General features: G+C 46.9%; 1 protein-coding gene across 1 annotated transcript in view; it reads right to left on the bottom strand.

The window, feature by feature from the left end:
- The window catches only part of HMGCL (3-hydroxy-3-methylglutaryl-CoA lyase), a 215,342-nt gene extending 190,205 nt beyond the window's left edge, over positions 1-25,137 (bottom strand). Inside the window, exon 1 of the mRNA XM_069622384.1 lies at positions 24,875-25,137. Within this exon, the coding sequence (XP_069478485.1) occupies positions 24,875-24,967 (93 nt within the window). The 5' untranslated portion in view covers positions 24,968-25,137. The remainder of the gene's footprint in view (positions 1-24,874) is intronic.
- Positions 25,138-26,850: the final 1,713 nt, after the last annotated feature.

The raw sequence follows: 26,850 nt of genomic DNA, 5'->3' as shown, positions 1-26,850 counted from the left end.
TATATTCTCCTGGGAGGGTGAGGTATTTATAAACTCACCCCCCTGCCTTCCATGTAGTAGATCCTGCAGCCATCCTCTTACATTCAGTTAGATGGCCTCTCCTTGGTGAGGCCCTGCGGCAAACGGGTCTTGTCTGCACGACCACCGCCCCGATCCACCCCCCGCCTTATCAAAGGCAGTTCGCACCGGGGTACTTGAGCTGCTGGCAAGTGGAGCTGTCAGGGAGCGATAAAGGCCAAGAGGTGCCAAAGACCATGTACACTTCAAAGTGGTCTATAGAGCATGGGTTTGTTGTTCCCATGTCTACCTCCAGACCCCGTGTCTCCTGCCAAGCATCCCCCTCACGCTGGACGGCCCCCTGCAATCCACATAAGTGTGTCTCCATTCACGAGTCTTCCTGTGTCTTGTCTGCACGACCACCGCCCCGATCCACCCCCCGCCCTATCAAAGGCAGTTCGCACCGGGGTACTTGAGCTGCTGGCAAGTGGAGCTGTCAGGGAGCGATAAAGGCCAAGAGGTGCCAAAGACCATGTACACTTCAAAGTGGTCTATAGAGCATGGGTTTGTTGTTCCCATGTCTACCTCCAGACCCCGTGTCTCCTGCCAAGCATCCCCCTCACGCTGGACGGCCCCCTGCAATCCACATAATGCCACGACATATACACGTCATTCATTCACAAACACACCCCTGGTTCGAATTCTTTATAACCCACCTCATATTTCTAATGAGAACTTCTTTGCGCTTTGCTAGTCAACCCGTGAAGGTGCTGGTTATCTGCTCTTCGTCTCTGTGAACTTCCGTGACCACTTTGAGCAAACTCGTCAGTTTGCAACCTGTGAACTGCTCCCTGTTCTACGACAAGAAACTACTCTGATCCCTGCATCTAACTGTTTGTTCGTCAAGGTAAGTCCATGTACCATAATCATTTTGCGTCCAATTTTTTAATTTATATCTATTTGCTAGTAGTCATCAAATTGCATCCATGTTTTCTTTTCGTTCACGACAGTACATGCAAGGAACTAGTCACATGTTCTGAGTTTAGTCAAATTACTTTTTCTATTTTTTGAAAGTTATTGAAATACTTATCCGCATGTGAATAACGTGTATAGTTCCAAGAACCAAAACGGACCTTGCATTGAACCTTTTATGTGTCATTTACTGTTTTAACACATTGGTATTCATAGAGAATTGTTGATCTTTACTTTTCAGAACTTTCCATAATGCCTGCCTGTTCCATTGGCGGTTGCCCTTCGAAGACCCATAACAAATCTGAAGGTACTATAATGCATGTTTTCCCTAAGACAATAGATCAGATAAGAGAATGGGTCCGATATTGCGGATATCCAGCCTCTGAGCTAGAAAGTAGAGTCCTAGAAGTCTTTGCGGACAAGAGGGGTGATCGATACCGCATCTGCAGCAGGCACTTTAGCCCAGACATGTACTCCACATCATTGCTAATAAAGAAGAAAACACCGCGAGCGAGGCGAAAATTGCTCTCAACCGCTATTCCCACTCTATTCGTCCACATCCCTCCACTGGTGAGTCAAGTTTACGTATTTATCTCTCGGCCTTGCGGTAGTGTGTAGCATTAGCTAACAATAATTTCCCCATTTATGTATCCACTCAATATGAAGGCGGAATATTCTCCATCCGTGTCGTTATTGCAGTCATCAGCCACTTCAAGCGCCTATCGGGTAATCTTACTTAGCTATTCTGACACTGACTTGTTTTAGGCATGTAAATCAATAGTTTTAATTGATCGTGTAATTATTTTACCTAATGGTACACCCTTGTACTCGTCCTCTAGTCTTTGTTTTCAGTTATAATTATTGTTATCCAAAATAATGCAAGTACTGTCTTTCAGGGAGATGCTGAGGAGTCCAACGCATTGACGACAACCGTAGATGTCACTCAGATGCTCGAGGTACGTTTCCGGACAGTTCCATCGATGGAGATCATCAGATCTTGCATTCTTGTAGCGTGATTGTTACACACAATGTTTCTTTCGTTTTTAGCCATTGATATGTCCTTCTGTCGTCGCCCTCCTATTTGTCTTCTTTTTTCAATATTGTGTTCATTACTAATGAAAGTCCTATGTTTCAGGGAGTCGATGGAGCATTAGTCCAAGTAGAAGGGGGAGCATGCAGTTACGGGTCGGCGCAACAGCTTGCAGAAGTGTGCACCGCAGTTACATCGTCCCTTGATGTTCTTATGCATTTCGAGGTATGGATACTGACAGTTCGATCAAGCGAAATCATATGACGTGATTACATCCGCTATACTTCCTTCTTTATTAACGCAAGTACTATGTTTCAGGGAGATGACGGAGCTTCTTCTACAAGAACATCACCCCTAGTAGTTGATGCAGATCTCTGGGTGGTGACACTTCCAACGATCGAGCAAATCGAATCATATTTACATATCCATTATTTATTTTAGACAACTGATCATTTGTGCAGGTCTATTTAGATGAGCCGTTGACGCCTGCTCAAAGTTTATGTTCTTTTTAACAAAATAGAAAAGCATACTAATGCAATTACTGTGTTTCAGGGAGTTGCTGAAGCGTCATCTTCAATAATATCATCAATGGAAGTCTATGCGGAGCCCGAGGTATGGATCTTGACAGTTCAATCTAACTAGATCAACAATGCGTGAACTATTGTCGTTTGAATGTTCTACACAATGCGTTCATTCGTGTTTTGCTATTGAGATGTACGTATGGGTATTGGTCCCCAAGTACATTTTGTGTTTTCAATATTATTATACATACTAATGAAAGTTCTATGTTTCAGGGAGTCGATGGAGCCTCAGTGAGTGATGGATGTGCTTATCATGAAAATATAGTCGTTGCAGCGCGAGAGGAAGTGGAGACATGCACACACGAGTCGGAGCAACAGCGTCCAGATGTTGAAGTTCGAGGCAAGAAAGTTTCAAAGAAAAGAAAGCAAAAGAAGGTTAGTGTCCTGTTCACTATATTATGTTGTCTTTCACTGTCAATAGTTCAATACTGTAAGTTGTGTTTAAACTGAACATCCCTTTTCTAATCTGTCCTCTAGTTGCGAGTGGGTGTAAGAACTAAATCTACACAGACAGTGAAGCGAACGAGAGATGTTGCTTGTCAAACCTTTTGGCAGGGACTTGAGACTGGAGATGCATCGTGCCAATGGGAAGAATATGAAGTGATTGACAACGGAGCTATACCACCACCAGCCATTGATAGTGAATGTCCTCCTGGTAGTTTGGATGCAGTCGGAGATCAATTCACAGAATCCACACCCGCAAAAAATAAGAGCGCGCGAAAGTTGAAGACATTGTTTTTTTCTCCCATCTCCGGACAAGGAACAGATGTTGCAATGGAAGAGAATGACGTGGACGACAATGAAACACCATCAATATCACTCAGCATAGCGGAAGACGATATCAGAGATTGTACCTTTCATGCGAGTGACATGTCCTCAACGTTACAGGCCGAACCAGCTGGGATGCAGAGTGAAAGTATAAGGAAAGAGGCCAAATTCATTGTATTCGATAGCTGTTTGATGGATATTATTATGATGATGAAATGTGGGCATTCGGTTGGTGGGGAAGTATGTGGGGAGCCATTGATTAATGTGACTCGTGCAATTCGAGGCACTAACCTTAAAATACATGCCACCTGTACACAATATCATCCGTTCGCATGGTCTGCACAACCCATGCTGGGGCAACTGCCAGCAGGCAATCTACTTTGTGCAGCGGCCGCACTTTTTAGTGGTTCAAGTTTTAAAAAGTTACAGTATTTCTTTCAGTTTGTGGGAATCCATTTCATTGCGAAAAGTCAGTTCTACAAATACCAAACCGATTATCTATTTCCAGCCATCAGCGAAGCTTGGAGAATGGAAAAAATGTCAATGGAAAGTACATTCGCGGGCAAACGCTTCAGGCTAGCCGGTGATGGACAGTGCGACAGCCCAGGATTTTCAGCCAAGTACTGCACCTACCACTTTCAGGACATGGAAAGTAAGAAAATTGTGAGTTCGGTGGTCGTGCAGGTGTCACAAAGTACATCCTCAGTGGCCATGGAGAAAGTTGGCTTTGTAGCATCATTGCAAGAACTACAATCGCGGGGAATGGTGATCGACCTGATAGCCACGGACAGACACGTTTCAATTGCCAAGACAATGAGAGAACAGTACAAAAATATAAATCACCAATTTGACGTTTGGCATCTTGCAAAATCAATCAATAAAAAATTGTCTGCTGCAGGTAAAAAAAAAGAATTGCAAGGTATTTCACAGTGGTCCAAGTCAATCAGCAACCATCTTTGGTGGAGCTCAAAAACATGTGAAGGGTCGTTGGAAATTCTACTGGAAAAATGGCGGTCAGTAATGTTGCACTGTAGCAACGTACATCGATGGTCGACAAATGAGCATTTCCACAAATGTGAACATGGCCATTTGTCCACAGAGGAGGCACGGAAGAAGAAGTGGTTGATTCCTTCATCACCCACTCACAAAGCCATTGAAAAGATTGTATTTGATAAAACTATAACAAAAGCTTTGAGGGGACTCACGGAATTCTGCCACACAGGAGATTTGGAGGTGTTCCACAATATGTGCCTCAAGTACAGGCCCAAAAGATTGCATTTTGGCATGGAAGGCATGATAAATCGGACTCTTTTAGCGGTCTTGGCACATAACCATAATGTTGGCCGTCAACAAAGTAGGACGACCGGAACTTTAGGGACGCTTCGCTACAATAAGGCCTTCACTAAAAGAAGTAAACAATGGGTGATCAAACCAGTGTTTGAGGATATGCAATATGAGTTTATTGAGAGACTTATCGTAGATGTCCTCGATAGGCACATACATGGAGTGGTGAACGAACCTATGCAGGGGACAACTGCATTGCCACCCAACATTGCCTCTGTTCCATGTCCACCTAAAGCAGAGCTCATTGAGAAATACACATCACGGTTTAAATGATTGTAATTTGATTGTCTGTTCTCTCGAGTCTCCTCATGTTGCAGGCCCATTGCAATTAAACCAAACAGTAATATAAATCATTTTTACAAAAATTATAGAATGTTTCCGTATTGCAAAAACATGGCCGACCCATAGGGACAATAAAAAAAAAGGCACGCAGACAAGATGTCCCTAAAACTAACTGCAGCTAACTAGAAATGTGTGCTCGCTCAAAGTGAAGGTCAGCTGCTTTGATGTTTTGCTCGGGTGGCGGAACGGCCCACGACCCAATATAAGGTTCTATTGTGATTTGACCTTGACAGGCCGGGACCATCCTGAAAGACTAAGAAAAGATAATGAATAAAATTTCAGAAACGAAACGATGAGCCACGTTCATTAGAAGAAGTAACGTCGGCAAAGAAGGAGTGGTGTTTCGGGTCTGCCCTACACAGAGACACAATGGAAAATGCAAATATAATGTAAGTAACTTTTGATGAGTTTATACCGCAATTTCATTACTATACAGTGGCTTTAAAGACGGGTTCAGTTGTACTTGTTCGTTCTATGTGGCATATTGTTTTCTACCGCGCACTATCTTGAGGAGAAACATCTGCTTTTACTGAAGCACCTCAAAACCTTCCTCTTTGCTTCTGCTTTCTCTCTCCCTCTCCCCTGCTACAACTGGTCCACTGTCTGCGACCTCAGTCCTGGGCCCTTCCACTCTCCACCTGCACTCCCCCCCCCCTCCATGCCTCGCCACGCCTTTAAACACTTGTGTACACCCAGTAGCGCTGTCCTCGCTATGAAATGAATAATTTTAATAAGGATCTGATGGTGAGACTAATTTCATTTTTTATGTTTTTAGGTACATCATTCACTACTGTCTGTGTCACGAGTACCAGACACCGGCGGACGGCTTCTACAGCCGCCAGTTGCTTCTCCGCGTGAACAACGTTACCACCCTGACCATTTTATGGGACGATCGCCAAGTACAAGTATGCCCTTACGCGGTACTAACGGTTAGATGCAACATACCTACCATTGTGGTGGCCTAGTGCCTCGTTGTTGGAACAGCCATGCGATTATCAGTGCGACAGAAGAGCTTATTTTTATCGTAAACCAACACCCTGTGTACTGCACACGAACATCGCTTCCCTCAAGACGAACTAATTTGGATCGAGAGCAAAGAAAAATGCAAATCGCTGAATATTCTCTAAACATTTGATGTCCAATAAACGTACTTTGCCAAATGTACAATCTTGCCGTTTGCTTTTAAACCACGGTTTCACATTCCGAATTGTGGTGCTGTATTGTGAGATGCTCTAAGACCCTGTGTACAGCAAAGGACCATCGCGTTCCTCAATACGAACTTTTTGGAACATGAGCAAATAAAAATGCAAATCGCTGAATATTCTCTAAACATTTGATGTCAAATAAATGTACTTTACCACATTTACAATCTTGCGGTTTGATTTCAAAGTACAGTTTCATATTCCGAATTGTGGTGCGCTGTATTGTGAGCTGATCTGTGTTGATTTCCGGGGTCTGTGTGGAGTCGCGTAGAAGACGCCTGGGCGCGTTTGCCTACGCAGCACAGTCACGTCACGGATAGAGGCGGGGAATATGAATGTTTTGATAAAGTCTGTTTCAGGGGCGGGGGATTTGATTTAGTGCCGCAAAGGCAGGTGAGCCAGGTCGATGCGGCGGAATGATAGGATTATCACAAAATGGAGGCTGATTTCGAGTGCGATAAGGGGCGAAAAGTCGGGTAAGGTCCATAGGAAAGTTTCCTACGATCTACCGATTTATGCTTACAAACACATGGCCGACCCGTAGGGACAATAAAAAAAAAGTCCCGGAACTCTCCTTTAAGTTCCTATGTAAAGTTTTGAGCAAATGAAGTTCAAACTTTACAAAAGGAAGCACATGGGGGGCATCCATTTTGTGAAATGGATGCCGGCCTGTGCTTGCTTTTGCGGCACTAATGAAGGAAAAGCCAGCCAGCTGTAGTAAACAAAAGCTACCACTGGGTGGCTTTTCCTTCATTGGTGCCGGGACTCGTAGACAACAGGCAGAAAAGCTGCAGCTGCACCTTGGTAAGTGCTATTTAAAAAAAAAAAAAAATAAGCACTAGCTGCGGTGCCCGGAAAACTTAGAAATAAAACCGCAGCTTTAAAAACGTTGTGTTTATGTTTGCGGTAGCTTTTGAAGCTACCGCAAACATAAATACAACGTTGTTATGTTTAAAGGAACAGTAAACAAAAGCTACCCAGTGGTAGCTTTTGTTTACTACAGCTGGCTGGCTTTTCCTTCATTAGTGCCGCAAAAGCAAAAGCAAGCACAGGCGGGCATCCATTTCACAAAATTGAAGCTCCCATGTGCTTCCCTTTGAGCTTCATTTGCTCAGAATTTTACATAGGGACTTAAAAAAAAAGTGTCAATATATTTTTTTTAATTATTGCCCATCTTTTTGCCCAATAATAATCATTCCTTTAATGGCAGTAAGACAGAGATCCTCCTCATGGGCTCACCAGTACCTTCCATTCCTATCACTCTCTGGCCGCCCACTCTGGGCCCTCTTCCTGCTCCCACTTGTGAGGCGAAGAACTTCAGGGTCATCTTTGACTCCACACTCTCCTTCTATCTTCACATCTCTGACATCTCTATGAAGTCAAACTACCAGCTACACCTCCTCAGAGGTATTTTTCCTTTCCTCACTTTCCTCTAGTAGCTCAGTCTCCAGTGCTCTGGTTCTCTCTAGGCTGGACTACAACAGCCTCTTTCTAAATCTATCTGCCTCTCCAACTCATCCAGAACAGGACTGCAAGACTTGTCCTTAAGCCCATGGATTGCATCTCTCCAGCACTGAAATCTCTCCATTGGCTCCTAGTGGTGGCAAGGATCAGGTTCAAGACCCTATGCATTGTCCACAAGGCTTTCTGGGGTCTGGGACCGCAATACTCCCAACTCTCTCTACGGAAATATCTTCCTACTCGAGCTCTTCGCTCTCCACGTCCAACTCCTTGAGGGTCAGTCGCTTCTCCAAGCAACGAGTTGGGGGCAGATCTCTTTCTTCGGCTGGTGCCTCCTCTGGAACAGCCTCCCTGCCTCTCTGAAACTTGAGCAGTACCATCTCTAGTTCCGGAAGCACCTCCAGACCTTCCTCTTTGCTTCTGCCTTCTCTCTTCCTCTCCCCTGCTGATCTCCTGTCTGATACATGCACTGGTCACCTGGCAACACTCTAAATTCAGGCTCGGGTCCCTGCCTGTCCAGCTGCATATCCGCACTGCCTCTTGGCACCCCCTGCAGTTTGTGGTCTTTATCATTAACCCTATAGTCCCCTTTCCTGTACTTCTTAGACACCTGCTGTCTGCACTTCTATCACTCGCACTTGCACTTGCCACCTGTTGGCTACACTACTTGTGTTCCGATTCCTTGTCCTGCACTTGTCTCCACTCCCCCCCCCCCCCAACTCCCCTGGCACTTTTACCCTCCCCGCTCACCTGCACTTGCGCAATCTCAATGTCACTAGGCCTAGTAAGATCATTGTTTTGTCCTTCCTCTGTCCCCTTCCTTTTCTTGTCACGCCTTGAAACACTTGTGTATAGGCGCGTTATAAATGTCATATCAAAACTATTCTTGAACTTGGTAACAGTTAATCTGTAAGCAAGCCAGAGCTGGAAGAGGCTCAGAACTTTACTTTTAACACTGTTTATTTTAGTGCTGGCATCTCTACACATTGTATAGCTTTAGTTGTGAGGTCAAATATAGGTTTTGGACACAGGCAGGTTTTTGATTTGAACTTGATGACACAGACTGGCCTTAGTTTCTTTAGGTAGTGATATCCCACCTTAGCTTAGGGCAAATTGGGCATTACTCTAGCCTGACACAAAGACCAAGGGCCTCCTTACGACCATGGCGGTATGGGGTTAACGCGCCGGTAGAGCTGCCGGCGCCGTTACCCCCTACCGCCTCATTATGGGGTCTGCACGCGGGACCCACTATTGAGCCCTATGGGGGCTCAAATGGTAATGGGGATGTACCGGGTCTGGGTTCCTTGAATGGGGAAATACCGGGCCCTCCAAGGTCGAATGGCCCGGTATTTCCCCATTCAAGGAACCCGGACCAGGTACACGGTAAGGGGGAAGCCATGCCGCAAAAAGCAGCATGGTTACCTCCATGGTCGTAATGAGGCCCCAAGACTTTATGCTAAGAAAAGTGAGTCTGTTGTCTGTGTCTTGCTTCATGATGCCTTCATAGAAACCAAATATCTGCTATTCAGTCTATTCTTAGCTCCTTGCTGTTTTACCAGGGTGGTGAGACTGGTTGCAGCACCCCTCATGGACCAGGGGGTCAGAATGATCATTTATCTAGAAGACAAGATCGCCCAGTTGCAGGAAGCTCAGACAAACAAAGCCATACAGCTGTTGAGGGATTTGGGTTTTCCAGTGCGTGTGGCAGGGCAGAGAAACAGGTCCTGTCAGGGGAGGGGAAGAGCTAGATTCCCAACACCCCAGCAGGTGCTGCAATATCTGCAAACAGAGCCCCTCCTAACCCCTGCTTACCTTCTTCTGCAGCAGTGGGGATGACGGTGCCACATCGAGACGCTGGGGGGTAACAGGCATCCCCAGCGCTGACATGGAATGCGTCTAAGCCAGGCTGTGCCAGTTTGCGCAGCAAACCAGTATCTCACAAAGCACTCAAGCAGAGAGATGGGGAGGCGGAGTCAGCACCAGAAGGACCACCATCGTGCAACACAGCGAGAGCGTGGCTCCAGCAGACCAAACCTACTGGAGCTTGCGCTCCAGGGAACCACCACTAAGCTGCCAAGTACTTCTATTAATGAAAGGCCTCCGTGGAGGCTTTCGTAACAAGTCCACTAGCCCACCAGGGAAATGGAATAAAAACTGGGCCCTCAAAAAGGCAGCAAGACTACATGAAGAACAGGCAGGGCTTACAAGCCCTTTCAAGCCCTGCCCATAGCCTTCCCCTGTGGAGAATCCAATGGGATTCCTCCCAGGAACGTGGTCTGGGATCCTCCTCCTGTGGCCAGGGAAATGCAGGCGCTTTCTGATTCCGACCCTAGGGGTGGAGTACTGTGGGAGGATCCCACATAATCCCTCCCTTTTGATGGCTTTTTGCCAATCGGAAGAAGTAGAAAGACCAAAGTTCAATGAACTACATCTCCCAGAATGCCCCAAAGACTGGGACGAAGAGGAGGACCCAGGAGGCATGTAGAAGAAAAGGACAGGCTATTAGGCATAGTAGCCTTTGCTTAGGTCAGGCAATTAATACTAAGGGCCGGCACCTGAACCTAATTTCTTCATCTGAGCGGCATAAAAGGCAGCATCAGGAAGGAGCAGGAGCTAGAAGGCTAGCAGCAGGAGAAGAGCATGAGGCTGGTATATCACAAGGAAGTGTGACCACTTAAGGAACACCGGGATGAGACGAGAAGAGCAGATTTCACCTGCAGGTTCTGAGTTGGTCCTGTGTTCACAAACCCTGTCTGGCCGTAGCTGCACTGAGAGAGACGTGGCGTTGAAGGTCTTTCCGGGTGCGCCTAGTAGCTGTGATTGCAGAGCAGAAATCATGCTACAGCCCGAGGTCCGTTTGCAGAAGCAAGCCGAAGGATTGGGGAGTGAAGGAGACTCCCTGTGATCAGGGCCGGACCGGAAACACCCACACTGCAGAGATGTGTGGGTTCCAACAGTGCCTGAAGTAGTAGCAGAAGGAAGAAAAGTCAGGAAGTGAAAGCAGCCTGCAACCGCTGGGTTTCTGGAGTCAGTGATTGAAGCGCCATACTCAGAATCACTGATAATCTCTTGTGGTAACTGTTACCAACTCCATTATTGCCTGCGTGATAGCCAAAGCGAGTAGAAGTCATCTGAAGTTCTTCGTCATCGTAGAAAGTCTTGTGAACAAAAGGAAATGCAACACGCACGCAATTAAAGCAAGTTGAAATGGTTGCGTAAATGAAAAAGATTTTAGTTTCCATTGTTGAACTTTATAAACGTACCGAAGTGGTAGCGTGTCTCCAATCGAGAAGGGAGGAGCGCTATGTTAATCACTCCGAAAATGTTAATTGACTTTCACGATTATTTGTTACAAGGGATACAACAACAGGGAAAGGATGTGTGTGGACTATTACGATTCCCACACAGAATCAAAAAATCACTCTGTTTGAAAAGGGAACGCAAGTCCTTACAGTTGTTTAATGGTAAGAAAACTACATTAAAGAACAACCGTGTATATATTTCTTTTGAGAAGCCTAACCCTTGTAAACACTGAACAAGTACATTAGAAGTTGTGGAAGTTGTTGAAGCAGAGAGAGAACAAGCACTACTAAAGCCAGTACGCCAACAAGCACTACTAAAGCCAGTACGCCAACCCTTTTTATAGTGAAACCAGCCACATTAAAACCTGACCACCTTTCCTTTGCAGTTGCTTAAGTTGCTAAAAGGTCCAGTGTCCTCTTATACAAGTGTGAGAAGGTTATCCAGAGCTGGATGAGTGACAATACAGCTCTGGGTTAGCTACTGGAACAAAGAAAGTGTGATTAAAGCCGGGGAAGGGAGCCGAGTGCTTGTAAGAACACTAAATCAACGATCTGTAAGGCTAAGGCTGTTGCAGCAGAGAGAGAAAGAGAAACAGCCTGAGAACCAAGACAGATGATCCTAGTGGCAGTGAGACAGGCTGAAGAGGCAAAGAGGCTGCCCTTTCCCTGCAACCTATGGAAGAAGAGGCAAAGATGCTGCCCTTTCCCTGCAGCCTAGGGAAGAAGAGGCAATAAGGCTGCCCTTTTTTCCATGCAGCCTAGGGAAGAAGAGGCAAAGAGGCTGCCCTTTCCCTGTAACCTAGGGAAGAAGTGTTCCTTACGTTGTCTAAGAAGCCATATTGAAGCAGACTTATCAGAATTATGGTCATCTATGAGACTGCCATTAAATGTTACATTAGAGAGGTTGAAGCAGAAGACTGCTGTGGGGCAAAGGAGCTGGCCTCAACAGTAACAGTAGTAGAAGGGAGTTGTTAAGAAGTAGCAACACCCTGAGAAGATGCATCCTGACAAATCATACTAAAGATGCTGTAGAGGTGATAAACAGATTGTTGTTGAAGTGTTAGGACAGTTTCTATAAAGTCCAACTAAGAGCGTTATAAAACCATACATTTGAGACAGTAAATAAGCTCCACTCTTAGTATAAGGCTGTTTCACATGAGAATGTTTTGGTAGCATGGACAGAGCAGCCAGCCTTATTTTAGGAGGGAGAGGGGCCTGAAGCTTGTGCGAGAAACCTGAAGGCACTCTCACAACCACTCCCCAGGGATATGCTGTTCAGGTGGCCAAGGAAGGGTGGGCAATCGCTTTTGGATCTAGACCCTTGGGGTGGACTAGCGAGGGAGGATCAACTGGGCAGATGGTCCTTGGGGAGAGCGTGCCAGAGGGCAAGACACAATATACCCCCCTTTCCTGACAGTGGGGGCCTGACTTTACCCTCCCTCCACCTTTGTAGGATATTGCGGTCCATATCCTACGTTTCCCCCTGAAGTCAGGCCAAGTACTGAGAAGAAGACAACAACCCCAAGAGTAATGCAGATTACCTATAGGAAACACCACTATAGTACTGGGACGAACAATAGGGAGCCTGAAGGCTACCGAGCTGAAAGTCAGGCATTTCCCAGCAATTGGCCTAATTGGAGTCAGGCAAGCCAGGCAAGTGGAGCACACCTGAAACCCCTTGAGGGGGCACATGTGTGTAAAAGGTGAAGCAGAGAGCAGTAGAAGTGAGAGAGGGGCAGGAAGACCAACGCAGCCCACCAGAAGCTGGAGGAGAATGGACGCCAAGACACTGAAGGACGACACAGTGTAACAGGGTCTCATTGCGTGGCGAGGCAATTCGCTGTGGTCAAGAGGTGCTTGTTCACCTGATTGGAAGAGCCATCCAGGGATGTCTGAGGGGCAGATGGTGAGACCCTGACCTCAAGTCCCAGAAAAAAGCTGAACAAAGAAACAGGAATGCTGCGACCGGTGAGTTTCAGAGAATGCGAGGAAACCTGGTGCGTGTATGAAAGTGAAGGAATTACATTGATTTGGAGTGGCCGCGTGCAGTCGTCACGTTCTCGAAAGCCTCCGATTGAAGTAGTAGAATGAAGTGAAACGAGAGCAATGTATAAAGAGGACTTTGTAAAAACATATGAGAGTGGTGATGTGTAAGTGGTACGTGTTTAGAAGTCTCTAATTAGCCCAGAACATTAAGAAAGCAAACAAAAGGGGAATGCTGTGAATAAGAAGCTGAAAGCTGTGAGTGAGCAGCTGAGGGGAGCGAGCAAAGTACGAGCAAAATGCTGAATGGGCAAAATTATGTTGAGCAAGCAGAGTGAGGGCTTTACAGGAAAGCCACCAAAGTATATTAAAGAAAACAGAGCATGAGAAGTGTCAAGAAACACAAAAGCATAACCTATGAGTCTTTGTGAACCGCTAGGAAGTAGAAAGCTCGGTAAGGGCTACTGGTTGTGTGAGCTATAATGGGTGGGCCGTGTGGCCTCTTAACTGCACCTAGACCAGGAAGCCCCAACACATGCAGGAAAAGGATGAAAGCGATCCTATGCCAAGATAAAAGATGAACATTGTGAAGCTGTTGTGCGATCCAGTGCTTGAAGCTTGGGGAAAGGAACCCTGAGCTCCTTGGGAACATTTTTTGGTGAGACAGTACTTGAAACTTGGGGAAGAGGAACCGAAGTCCTGAAAGAACATATGAGATCTATAATTGTTGGAATTGTATCCTGAACTTTGGGAAGGGAGCTAGAGACAGCTCCAGAATTTATGTTTAAGTTAGAGTATCCCTACACTACATGTCTGCATTAGATATGAGGGCAAGCATAGGTTTTGACACAGACAGACTTTTTTGAGTTGGGCTTGCAGAAATAGACTTTCCTTAGTTTTTTTAGGAAGGGCAATCCTCACCATAGAGATAGGGCAAGTTAGGCATTACACCCATCCTGACATTTTAATAAAGGTTTTGAACCGGTTACCTCTGTTGTCTGTGTCATCTCTTGAGAACATGTCTGTCTCAAACTTAGTATAAAGAAACTTTAGCGTACATATGGTCCAAAGAAACACAAACATATGGGCCTCATCACGAGTTTTGCGGTAACCCTTAAATGCGGAGGTAACGTTACTACCGCCGCATTTAACGGTCCGCCAGATCTCAGGGCAAATCTGCTGCGAATTTGCCGATTTTCGGCGCTAATACCGCCAGTGATAATACTGCCAGCAGTAATAGCGCCAAGAATTCCTGAATGGGCCCAATGGGGAATGGGAACTTACCCTTCCACCAAACCAGTGATCCAGCGCTAATAGCTTTCAACACATTGCCCGTACGCAGCGACTGACGGAGGGGGGAAGCTGAATTCAGGATGCTCATCTCCAGCAGGCTGCAGTCCCTGGGAAAAGAACTGGGCGATACTATTGAGGTCGGCGAGCCAGTCCCACGGTTACTGGGGGGAGCTTGGGAAATCAACCTACTCCAGGGAGGCACTCACATGACAAAAGGGCGGCTTCTACTCTCCCTTTGGGCAGTGGGTATGGGAACAGAGATGTGGAACGAAGGAGCACTCTGAGAAGAGTCTATCAGGCAGTAGGTCTTGGTGTCCCTGGAACGTAACAAGCCCACAGAGTGTTTGTTTATTTGGCGTATCTGGGCGCATTACACGACAGCTTACAATCACAGTAGTTACATACACAACAGAAGTGACAGTGGCAGAACAAAAATGAGTCCATAAAATGTAAAAGTATAGGCATGCAACACCAGTGATGGTTTGACAAAGGTAGTATGACAATAGTAGTAAGGCAGATACAGTAGAGGAATTGAAGAGTTCGTGTCCACAATAGTGTTTGCGAAGGTTATCATCAGGCAGGTGCCGTGTGAATGTCTCCCTTCCACCAGTTCAGGGTGTCTCATGTTCCTTCCTTTATGGTGCTGACCAATGGCAGACAAAGATATTGAGGTCAGAATAATTATGTTATTACTAATTGCAAATTGTTTGCGGGGTGGAACGGGAAGCAATGTGGCACCACACGGGGAAGAGTTGAGCCGGGAGAGGGCAGATCTGTTTGCTCCAATCATATCTAACTAACGTATGTCTAACTATAGGGACATGACGAATTGTAATCACCTTCATGAGAACTGACTGAAAAGACGTAAAGGTTGAAGTGCAACTGTTTCTAACTATATACACATTGTATTAGCAGTATAAAAAGGTACGGAACGCTGTCAGCCAGTTTGTCAGCTCTCATCAACCAGTTCTATTCCACTGTGCTATTTGATTTGTGCTCGCCCAGCTGTAAAAAACAGTGTTACTTGTCTGGTGTACGCTCCTTCTTGGACGACTGGTAACTTGTTGAATGTGGGCTCTAGAGGACTCCTAACACAAAAGCATAAAGCTTGCCACCATGCCTAACAGAATCATGACACCCTGCACGATTCTAGCCAGAGTAATCTTCCTTACAGGTATCCCCTTGACATTCCAGTACTTCCTGGTGAAGGTCATCCACCAGAACCCTTTCCTAAAAAGTCATTTTTTTCCTCTTTTCCTTTGTAACCGCTACTCCTCCTAGCGGGAGTATAAAGTACGTGAACAGCACCAGAATCCTCCCGTTTTGCTTTTTGTGCTTCCGGGCAGTGCACCCTGGAGAAGCCTGCTGTGCTGTCCTTATTCCTGTAATTGTGACCCTGATGATGGGTTTTTTGTTTCGAATGCTCCTCATCTCCTCATCCCAACCTATTTTATCCCCGTCGGTCTAGGACTTCGGGGGGAGGGGTGGTGCGGGCTGAGAGCCGGGTAAGTAGGTGGAGTAACTATGCAAGTTCATTCTGGGCCAGGGTGCTATGGCTTCTGGAGGGCTGCAGAAAGCTCTCCCTAAGCCTGCTACTGGGTGAGGCACATGGATTGAGCCGAAGAGGTCTGTGAGCTGGTGGAATTGTGGTTTGGGACCACAAAAGACAGTGGCAGCACTACTTATTGGTGAATAGATTGCTGGTGCTCCCCTGGAGAGAGTTGGATAAGCAGCGAGTGCACAAGTGTGGAAGGAACAGTGGCATGAGAAGTCTGTCTGTTCTTATATTTGCACAGTAGTGTGGACACCTACCAGAGAAGATTCTACAAGCTCTGAGTTTTATAGTGGGCAGGAACATGTATTCTGGTGTTCTGTTCAGACACATATTGTCATACAAGCTTGCATCCTCCATAGTTGAAGGGGGTTATAGACAACGCCCCGCCTTGTGAGAGACAAGGTGTGAGAGGCATTAAGAAATGCAATCCACTGCGCCTAAAGCAATGTATTTATAATAGGAAAGCGAGAATGACTGTGTGTGCACAAGGAATAGTGGCTATGCCCTTTTGCCACTGAAGTCAGAGCCAGCTTTAAGCTTGGGCGATCCGGGTGGTCGCCAGGGGGGCCACGATAGCACCCCTGCCACGTCAACGTGGGGGGAGTCTTTTAAGGGCTCCCCCGAACTGGCTTGGTGAAGGTGCCATATTAAAATCAAAAGCACAAGTTGTGCGCTTTCCATTTCAAAGGCTGCTGTAGCAGCAGCGCTCAAATCAAGTGATACGTGCCCCACTCCAGCACGGGAGTAGGGCGCTTTCCATTTCCTCTGCTGGTGCGCAACCCCAGCGTAACATGCTAGAGGCGAGACAAGAGAACATCCTGCTAGCATATTACCCCCCTTCAGGAGGTAGTGCTTAGGGGTAACTCCTGGAATAGGCTTCTGTAACACGGCACAACTTTGGAGGTCTACAGGCACCCACGCAATACAGGATTTATATAATATCCATGCTAACATGGCGTCTGGTCCTCTCTATGGTGGACAGACGGATTTTATTAACGTGCCTGCATTGGGGTTCTGCTCCTCATTTCCCCTGACAATGCAGGGTGGGCAAGCTGATCCTTCTCCCTAAGTGAGGTAAACATGGCGGGAGACTTAGAAATGGGTGTATCTCAGACCCCAGGAAATGTTCCAGGAATGAACATACACACCTCAAATTAAAGGGTCTGTACTGGTGTACGAAAAGAATCGGCACAGCACCGCTAAACATACTTACTCGAGTACCCACACTTAGCGATTTACGATTAGGGAAATTATACTCTTCAGTTGCTCACTGGACACAAGACACTTTTTAGACACTGCTGGCCGGGTGCTGGCATGAGGTGTACATGTGTTTGCATGGCTCTAACCACACTGTACCTGCTCTCCGCTCATCCTGCACTCTCCTCCCCAGGCTTATATGTCGTGGTGCGTTGCCCATGGGTTTGATTGCTGCTTAAACTTGCTCTGCAAGCATTTAAACTTGCATTAGGCTTGTGTACACCCAGCCTTTGTGTGTCCGACTCTCCAATGTACGGTCAATTCCAGCACAATTTTCATGGTGTATGAGAATCAGCTTGATGGATGGCTGACCAGTGACTGGTTAGTGTTGTACTGATCAGGGGTTGCTGTCGTGGCCACAACAGAAGGGAGCAAAGTAGGGACAAACCGCTGCGTATAGCAGGAATCCCCCGCTCCTTTACTCTCCTGGGTTAAACATTCTACACTCGCCCCATCCTTTCCTGAATGTGTTTATAGACAAGTCAGGGGTTACCTCTTGGCATATCTAAATGAAATGATATTTTATTTATATTGCGCTCGTACACAAGTGTTTCAGAGCGCGACCAGGCAAAAAGGGAGGAGAACGAGGGAGAGAAAAAACAGAAAAAAACAGCGATCTTACTAGGCCCAGTGACATTTAAGAAAGCGCAAGTGCATGGGAAAGGAAAATGGGGGAAAGTGCAAGGAAGGGGGGGGAGTGGAAAGTGCGAAGCAGAGGAGAGAAAACATAAATAAATAAATCAAATAAATTAAAAATAAGGGTTTTAAACCATGGTAGTGCAGCCAGCAAGTGGCAGGTGAAAGTTAGTCAGAAAGGTATATCTGATGAGTGCAGAAGAAACGTGGGAGGGGGACTGTATGGGTACAGACACAGAACCCTAGTGCAGATGGTGGCCTGGAGGCAGTGCAGGAGGGTGGCAGAATGAGCAGATACCTGGGCCCGAAAGAACAGAGGGTGGCCAGGTGCACAATGCCATGAGAAGAAACAGATCAACAGGGGAGAAGGGGGGCAAAGGCAGAGGCAAAGAGGAAGGTATTGAGACGTTTCCAGAACCAAAGATGTTTTTCCTCAAGTTTCAAAGTGGCCCGGGAGGCTGTTCCAAAGGGAGGCACCAGCCGAAGACAGGGATCTACCCTGTTAGGCAGAATCCTGTGCAGTTCCCTTAGGGAGCACTGCAGAAGATTACGACTATAGGTGAGAGCAATAAATCCCCTTTGGTATCAGTCTGTACCACAAAGATTTAGTTGGTAGCTGTGGCTGAGCAGTGAGACTTATCTCAAGAGGGAGATGAAGAGTATCCAGGGTTTACACAATAGGCCTACAGTACTATGGAACAAGGAAACACTGACCAAAGCTTTGTAGTAAAAGAATATATATATTTATTTTATACACTTCTAGTTAAATACATCTATCACAGTTCTTAAAGCAAGTTAAATTCTGTCAAAGAAAGTATACACAACTCCCTGGTTAAATTGTAGACAAGTTTTAGCAAGAGTGAAAACTAAGCAAAACGGCACAGTGCAAACCAAACACAAATGGCACTAGCAATTTCTCACAAGGGAGGGAAAGCACAAGTTATACAAAAATTCCTTCTTACACACCCTAGCAACACTTCCCATAAGTTTGTGAACCAGTTTAAGCAAGGCAGTACATCAGTATGAAAAATACTTAAAAGAAAACTGAGCAAAATGGCATTTCACAAGGTTTAAAAGTGGGAAGGAAAGGGTGGTTATAAGAAGTAGGTGCACCAACACATTTCTAGTTGAGAAGCAATCTAAAGAAGGCAGTTCTAACAAATGTAGCCAGAGTCAGTAGGCATGTGCCAGAGTCAGTGGTACAGGACAAGGGCCCAGAAGCAAAATGTTCTTGTAGCTGCAGTGAAGACTTTGGTTAATGATTCGCAAAAGTGGAGGCAGAAGGTGAAAGACAATGTTAAAAGAGAGGGGCGGCCAACCCAACTGGTAGGTAAAGGATTTAAAACACCTTTAGCACTACCACGCAGAAAGGGCGGCCTGGCGGACCAATGTACCTTGTAAATGAAGAAGTGGCTCCTGCGGTTCCTGGTAGTTCCTACAGTTCGGGGGATCCAGCAGAGGAAGAGAGGCTCTCGTTGTGGGGGAAGGTTCGATCTACTGCACTTCCCAGGGATGAAACCAGCCGCGGTGCTGCCCGATGAATAAAAGGTACGCTCCTTTAAATCGGGATCCGGGTGGACTGGTGCCTGGCTATCCGGTCTCCTAGATTCGACCAAGGCAGATCCGGGAAGGCGATTGGCAAACTGGTTGGTCCCCCCAGCTCAAGGGAAGAAGGCTCTTGTAGATGAAGATCTTCTCTCGTTGTGTGGAGAAAAGTGGTGAGATGCTGCAGCAGGGCTTCACCGGGGGTTCAGTCGTTGCAGATGTCTTTGGCTTCTCTCCTCTTCGGCTTCTTAGTTCCAGTGGCGACATCTTGCTCTTCCAGTCCTCAGGAGCCTGCTTTTATGCAAAAAGATCCCCATTCATACAGCCTAGCTGTCACTCACACAGTGGAGTGGTCATCTTGGCGGGAGACCCTCCAGCCTATCAGGATAGAGTGCGACCTGGGTTGCTGAGGCAACCCTGTCCAGGGGTCCTACTCCCCCTCCCACACGGACCCACCCCAGACTCAGTGGTGCCGAAAGGAGGGCTTCTCGGTAGAAGTCCACCAAAAGGACGAACAAAGGATCCCCGACCTGGGTTAGGAGTTTAGAGAAAGACACGAGAAAGAAGTTATATTAAAGTTCTGGAAAATAAAACCTACTGGAGTAAAGTTATTATTGAAATACACCGGCGGTATGTTAGAGGCTGTCAGAAAATGTGGTAGCCTCGAACAATGGGAAAATCCCATAGGAAAATATTCGCGGTTGAATATTTACGGTAGTAACCACTGCCACCAGCCAAAAACCTTTGAGAGAGGGACTGTACGGTACCCTCTCGAAAATGACCATAAGGGAAAAACTATTAACCCTTCCCAGTACTTCCATAGTAAGATGGGTTGCACTGGTTTAGTTCACAAAAATTGACTAGTAAAGTCAATGGGGGCTTTACATGCCCTGGGAGACAGTAGTCAGTCCCAGGGTATGGAGTCTATGTTTGGGGGTCGTGTTACGCCTCCCACTACCCCACGCACTTACCTGGGTCCACGTAACCCCGTGACCCTCAACCATCCTGTCAGATCACTGCATGGCAGACCCGGCGTTTATCGCCCCTCCCGTTCTTGGCAGCTGAATTGGAGATTGACATCACGCTACAACGCAAAGCGTTGCTCACGGAGACCCGCGCGTTCACGGATCACGTGATTGCCCTTCACGCAGCAACGCTCCCGTGTCACGTATCACGTGACCCCTGAACTGCTATAAGAGACTTCCGGAAACAAGGAGCGTTGCTTCACAGCTGTTTTCCTCCTGGATCACGTGACGCTACGCCTTTGGATACTTACGGATTGTCTTTGTGCCTCGACCACGCTTTGTTTTCACGGATTGTCTCGCATTACCCTTCTACTACCGAACTTTGGATCTTCAGTTGCCGACCTACGCTTTGCTCCACGGACTGCTACTGCCTCACCCTCCTGCTTCGAACTTTGGTCCTCTTGGGTACTTGACTTCGGCTTCGTCTCTGGATATTCTACGGATCACGTCTGTCTGTTTTGGTAACCTGGCCTTCGGCCTCCGCTCTAGGTGTTTACCTATCCATCCATATTCCTAGCCTCCAGCTGTTCCTGCTCCGGGGTTCAGCCTTCCCTCACATCTCTGGGCCTCCTCTTGTACAGATAGGTAAGCAGCACCAACTTACCTGTGTCTTCAGTTGTCATTCCTATTCTGTGCATAACTGCCTAACCTTTTGCTTTACAGCGTTCAAGGGGTTCTTCCGGCTGTTCTCAAATCGGCTCGACGGATTTCCACCTGTGGCCTCAAAGACCGCACAGGCAGTATTTCTGGTGTTGTCTGTGTGGTACTTGGGGACGGAGGTATTTATACTCTGCACGACCATCAAGTCCATAACAGGTCGCTACGACACCCCTGTGTCACTGCACGGAGGGTGCTGTGAATAAAGGTGGTTCCTATGGAGGTGTGAGAAACCCCATAGACATTTAAACAAAAAAATATCCTAGAACACATATAGCAAAAATGCCTAAGAGTGGGAAAAAGAGTCTCACTCTTAGCAGGTACAAAGAAACAAACCCTTCAAATCCAGCAAAGCTGCTGGGGGACTCTATAGGTAAGGGAAATTAGCCATAGAATGAGAATTCTCCCCAACATACACCCAGCTCGTTTTTTTGCAAAACGACTAACCCTGGGGGAGTTAGAAGTATAAGAGCGAAGGGCTCGAGAGGGGAGGTATTTACGGAGGGATAGTTGAAGGTATTTTGGATATTTGGATCTAGAAATACAACTATATAATGTTACGGTAAAGGCCTGGAAATAGCACTGGCAAGCTCATGCTCTCATCAATGATTCATTAGAGATGACTGTCAAGTGTTGCTAATCACAAGCATGCAATGTGGAGTCTCCTCTTGGTCAATTAACTTAAAAAGGACAGTATTAATCCAGGCACCAGATGCCCTGAAAATTGATGCTTTTAGAAGGAAGACATTCACAGAATACCGGTGTAAAGACGGGAGGGAGGTATCTGTACTCTTGCCCTCTATATGGCAGAGTAGAGGCACAGAGCAACCCAGCCAAGGTTCTCTATAGGAGAGCTATGAATGAGCAACCAAGGCCTAAGCTCTCAGGAGGTGATACAGGCTGATTATACAGTGTAGTCCCCAAGACCCAACAAAGGAATGTCCACACACTATGTTATGTGCTAACACAGTTCTTTATATAAAAATAAGCATATATATATATACATATACATATATATATATATATACATACATACATACACACACACAATTAAGAACACACTTTGTACTTTGGAAAATATATACAATGACTATGTGGTACCACATTAAACTATTGACTCCTTTAAAATACATCACCTGCTGACAGTTCTAGTGGCATACAAATCAAACAGTAATGTGTATCAGCATAGGACATAGGAAGAAAGACAAGTTAGTTTAAACAATGGCGGAATGTTGTCTCCCTCTACCAAGGCACAATTCTGTGTGAGGATCCCCCCATCTGGGCAACCTGTAATAAAGTGTATTAACAAGTCCAGTCCATTAATGTTTAAAATAGTCTTGTTTCCTGGTTAAAAATGTTCCACTAACCCCAATGTACCAAGTTTAGCCGAGTTTCTTCGACGGTTCGTCGACGTGTCCCTCCAGGGTGGACTCCCTTTAAAGCAGGAGCCACAGGGCATCGAGAGTCCTTGAAGAAATGTGAACCTTGGCATTGAAACTCCTCGGAGAAGAGAGTTTGATTATGCAAAGAAGACTCGAAGAACGAAGGCCCGGCAGCGGGCGTCGGCACTCGCCCACGGCTCGATTTCGGATCTTCACTTGTCTGAGTATTTGTGGGCTTCGGGTGGCAGGAAACCCACCGGCGGATTCTCCTCAGTCGTCGACGACCTCAACTTTCTCCAGCGGGACAAAGCGGTTGACGGTGATGCCAAGGGAGCCCTTTGTTTAATGTTCTTAGGCAAAGGTGGAATGTTGTGGCTCCGGTCGTCGAGAGGCACGGCATCGAGCTGTCCCCGCTTCTGGGCAACACGACTTGACTGGCTTCCAGCAATTACGGAAATCCTCCCAACCCCAGTCGACGTAGATGGACTTCGATCGCCTCGATGTCCGGGTGCTTTACTTCGACATTCCTTGACGCAACCAGTCTCCGGTCGACAGCCTTTCGGGACTGGCTGCCAGGGTGCCTCTGTGAATATCAGCTTCTGCACGATATTCCCTCGTAGTTCGGGGAGAGGTCTCCTAGCCAGGTCCTCTCTCGGATCAGTCCTCGACAGATTTGACAGCTTTCAGATTTGGCTGAAGGAAAGCAGCAGCAATTCTTCTTCTTCCAGCTGGGCTTCAAGGATAAGCAGCTTCAAGTTTCAACTTCAGCTTACGAACAATTTGGGAAGTGAGAAGTCCCCTGTCCCTTATTCACTCTGCTGAGTCAAGCTCAGTCAGTTAATCAGACACAAGGGCATTTATGCAGGCAGACAATCAGGCTCACAGTGCATTCAGGCCATTCACTTCCACCGAGACACCCATAGCAAGGAATGTGGATTGGGGCAAGCACCCAGTCTTTCAGCACACTACACTGCAATTGTGCCAGTTTCAGGCAGGGCTGTCTCATTCATTGTGTCATCCACACAGAAACCAGACACTCACAACATACAATGCATATTGGTGACACACTCCATTCCCACAGGTCCCACCCCAAGGGTGTACCCACAACATACAGTCACTGCAAAGGCTCCAGCCAGTCTGGCCTGGACTTCCCCACAATACCATATATGGTTTCTTCCACCCAACAGCCAGTCAGGGGGAAGGGACAGAGTCAGGGCTTCCCAGGACTTTGGGAAAAGCAATGTAACAGGCAATAGAAATCAAGGGGCCACAGGGGCCATCTTGTCTCCTATCAGGAATCCACTGATTCCTATGGCAGGGCTAGGTATCCCAAAACGAAGGATACTCCGCGCACCTGTCAAATTCAGCATGGAGCTGCCACCAGCCCATAACCTGCTGTGGGGACCACACACAGGTGTCCAAAAACATACACTAGTGGTAAAGGCACCAATAGGTGCCATAAGGCTATCCCAAGGGTCTCTGTTCACCATGACCGAAAAGAGGAAGAGCTGCACTGCCAGGAGTCCCAACTGGACTCCTGTGCAGAAATCAATACAGAACATACATGATAAGGGAGTACAGGGCAAGCACATGGAGGCACTGTACCTCCAACGCATTTCCAGCATCACAACCGGGTGGGAACATGTTGGTCGCCCTCCTTTCCTTTCAGAGGGTTTCACACGAACGTGTGTTTACTTGCACTATATGATATCATATCATATCACTGTATATGATGATTTATGGATGGATTTATGGTGGACCATATCATTATCTACCCTAGGGACTGGTTCTGGGAAGAGGGTAATTGTACCAGGCACTACATATATACATACAAGCCAGTGTGCTTCTGAACAAACAGCAGGGTGGATTCATGTTTGGTTCACAAGCTCAGTCCTACCCTTCATCTTCTAGGTTTTTTGGCCCACAGATACAGGTCAGGTGGCAGGTGTCATACACACCCAGTCAATGCCTCCTAATGCATGAACTGTTGCAATGTGTTTTCTTTGTGAGTTTGAGGTTTGCCATCTCCCCCCATGACATGTCTTTGTCCAGGGCAAGCCCTTTCTCTTTACTTTGGCAAACGCTAGCAAATCGTCCTTGCAAGCGGCCACCCCCACCTGATGGTGGGCCTCTCAGTGACCTATTGGTTGTCCATCCTACCAGGACAGTCTTCAGTGGTTCCCATGTCTGATCTTCGTTTTTGGTATACTTTATGAGGAACTACTGGGCCAAGGAAAAGTAACATGGGGGTAAAGCCCCATTTCCTGACCGGTAATCTGTATTACTCCTACAGCTACTCTTCCTCGTCCCTTTTTGGGAAAAGCTTCCTAAGTACCGGGAAGACCACGACGTGTGGGAGGTGCAGCTAAGGCTGGGGGTTACCCTAAAGGCAGAGGGCGCCATTCAGGCAGGAACGCATTTACTAAAGGTAAGGGCGGGTGGTGGGTGAAGTTTCACTTGGCCAGGTGGTCGCACATGTATGAGGTCACAGTAGGACGTGGGGGGCGTGGCTGACGCCACAGCGCCTGCCGGGGTCACTTACCGAGCGTAGCCCGCGCGCCAGCGCGTCGGGGAAGGCGCCCCAGTCGCGCGCCAGGGCCGCCATCTTGCGCAAGCCTCGGAGCCGCGCGTCCATCTTTCCTCGGGTGAAAGGTTAGCGCCGCAGCCGGGTCCAAAGGCCGGAGATACGAGGCAGAGCGGCGGCCATGTTGGATCGGTCTAGTCCGCGTTCACCAGCTGGAGGAAACGGCGACTCTCGCACAGATCCCGCGAGATTCCCTGAATGTCACGCGAGAACCTCTGGGTGCTGGTCATACCTGCCTACATTTGAAAATCAAAATTCCTGAGATATATGCCCCGCCCACAGTCACATAAAACTCCGCCCATTTTTACATGACTCCGCCCACATGTCAAAAAGGTAAACTGTGTTGTGATGTGAGGTCCGAAATTTGCAGTTCAAATTGAAATATGCACATTTCATTAAATTGCCTTTTCACATTGCATCAACACGTTAAAATGTGCACGTGTAAAATCCAAGAACCAATACAAAGATTTTCCCTGAATTTTGCAGAACTGAAATTGGACATCTCACCTTAGTTGTTTTTCATCAGGTTATGCAGTGCAGTGGTGAGGTGTCCAGCCTGCAAACCTGATGGCTGAGGTTCATTGGGGCTGAGTCCACCCTAACCTGGGCAAAAAGAACGAAAGCAAAAGAGATGCGCGTTATTTTGCGTCACATGAATCCTTTTTGCCAATGTGCTCGAAGCGTTACAGTCATTGCTGCAGCGATAACGCCAAACTCAGGCAGGGAGTCTGTGGTGGCGAAGTCCTGCAAGCATAAAAAAACAAAAAAAGCAATCAGTGACAGCTGTCCCCCACCAAAATTCCTGAGATTCCGAGGTCTTTCCCGGAGACCCGGAGAAATGGTTAAAATTCCTGTGTCTCTGGGAAAAATCCGGAGGTTAGGCAGGAATGGTGCTGATGTGTGGCCACTCCCTGGGCGGGAATAATGCGACCCTGAGAGCCCATCGACCCGCCCGGCCCAGCAAACTATGTTTAGCAACATTGGCGTCGCCGGGAATCAAAATTATGACGGAAGGGGTGAGGGGAGCGGAGGGTTGGGGGGGGGCAAAGGCAAAAGTCGGGGGGGGCCTATGAAAGGGAATGTGTGACATCACAAGCATGGCAGTTTCTAGCCAACTTGGCCCAGGGGCGAAACATCAGAATGTGCCCCTCCCCCACTGACTGCCACATGTCACTCCCAAAAGACACCTCTGTCGTGTGACAAAACCCCTCCTCAATATGAATAAATGATTGCTATATACATTAAGCTGGGTTCATTACATTGTAATTCAAGTACAAGCCAAATTCTAATGTGGAAACACAGCTGTTGCTGCCCAAGTACATGTTTTTTCTATCACCTGCTCTTAGAGAAGGCCTTGCCTAAATGCAGTTTCAAGCTCTTCGTACTGGCACGCTGTGTTTGAAAAGCTTACCAGGGTCTGAAGGACCACTGACCTGGCCATGTGTTGCAGGTGTTCTGTTCGTACCACCTCACTTGTATTGCGCAAGGGGCAATACTAGACTAATCCTTTGAATTATTTTCTGATAGAAGGTTATCATTCCAAGATGAACAGTCTGGTACACTTTTATTGTACTCTTTCAAAATTCCTCTCTGAGAGTGGAAAAGCGGACAAATAGCACCAATGAGGATTCATGTATGCTTTGCATTCATTCACAGAGCATTTCAGGACTATAACAGTGATCAGAGCTCTACACATTTGATAAACAAGTCTGTGATAAAAGGATTGTATGTGTGAATCTCTAAATTCATAACTGATGCATGGCTTGGTGCTCACATCACGGTTCATGATACTCACCCTAACATTAAAATGTTTGTAACTGTGAACCATACATGCTCATTTGGAGAGCTTACTGTTATAGTGTAGCTTTTATGAGGTATATATATATATATATATATGTTGACTAAGATGCAGATTCAAAGATGTAGAAACATAA

Source organism: Ambystoma mexicanum, chromosome 11, assembly GCF_040938575.1.
Source record: "Ambystoma mexicanum isolate Mex_15411 chromosome 11, UKY_AmexF1_1, whole genome shotgun sequence".
Lineage (NCBI taxonomy): Eukaryota > Metazoa > Chordata > Amphibia > Caudata > Ambystomatidae > Ambystoma > Ambystoma mexicanum.
The sequence above is the reverse complement of the archived record's forward strand: the minus strand, read 5'-3'. Positions and strand labels throughout refer to the sequence as shown.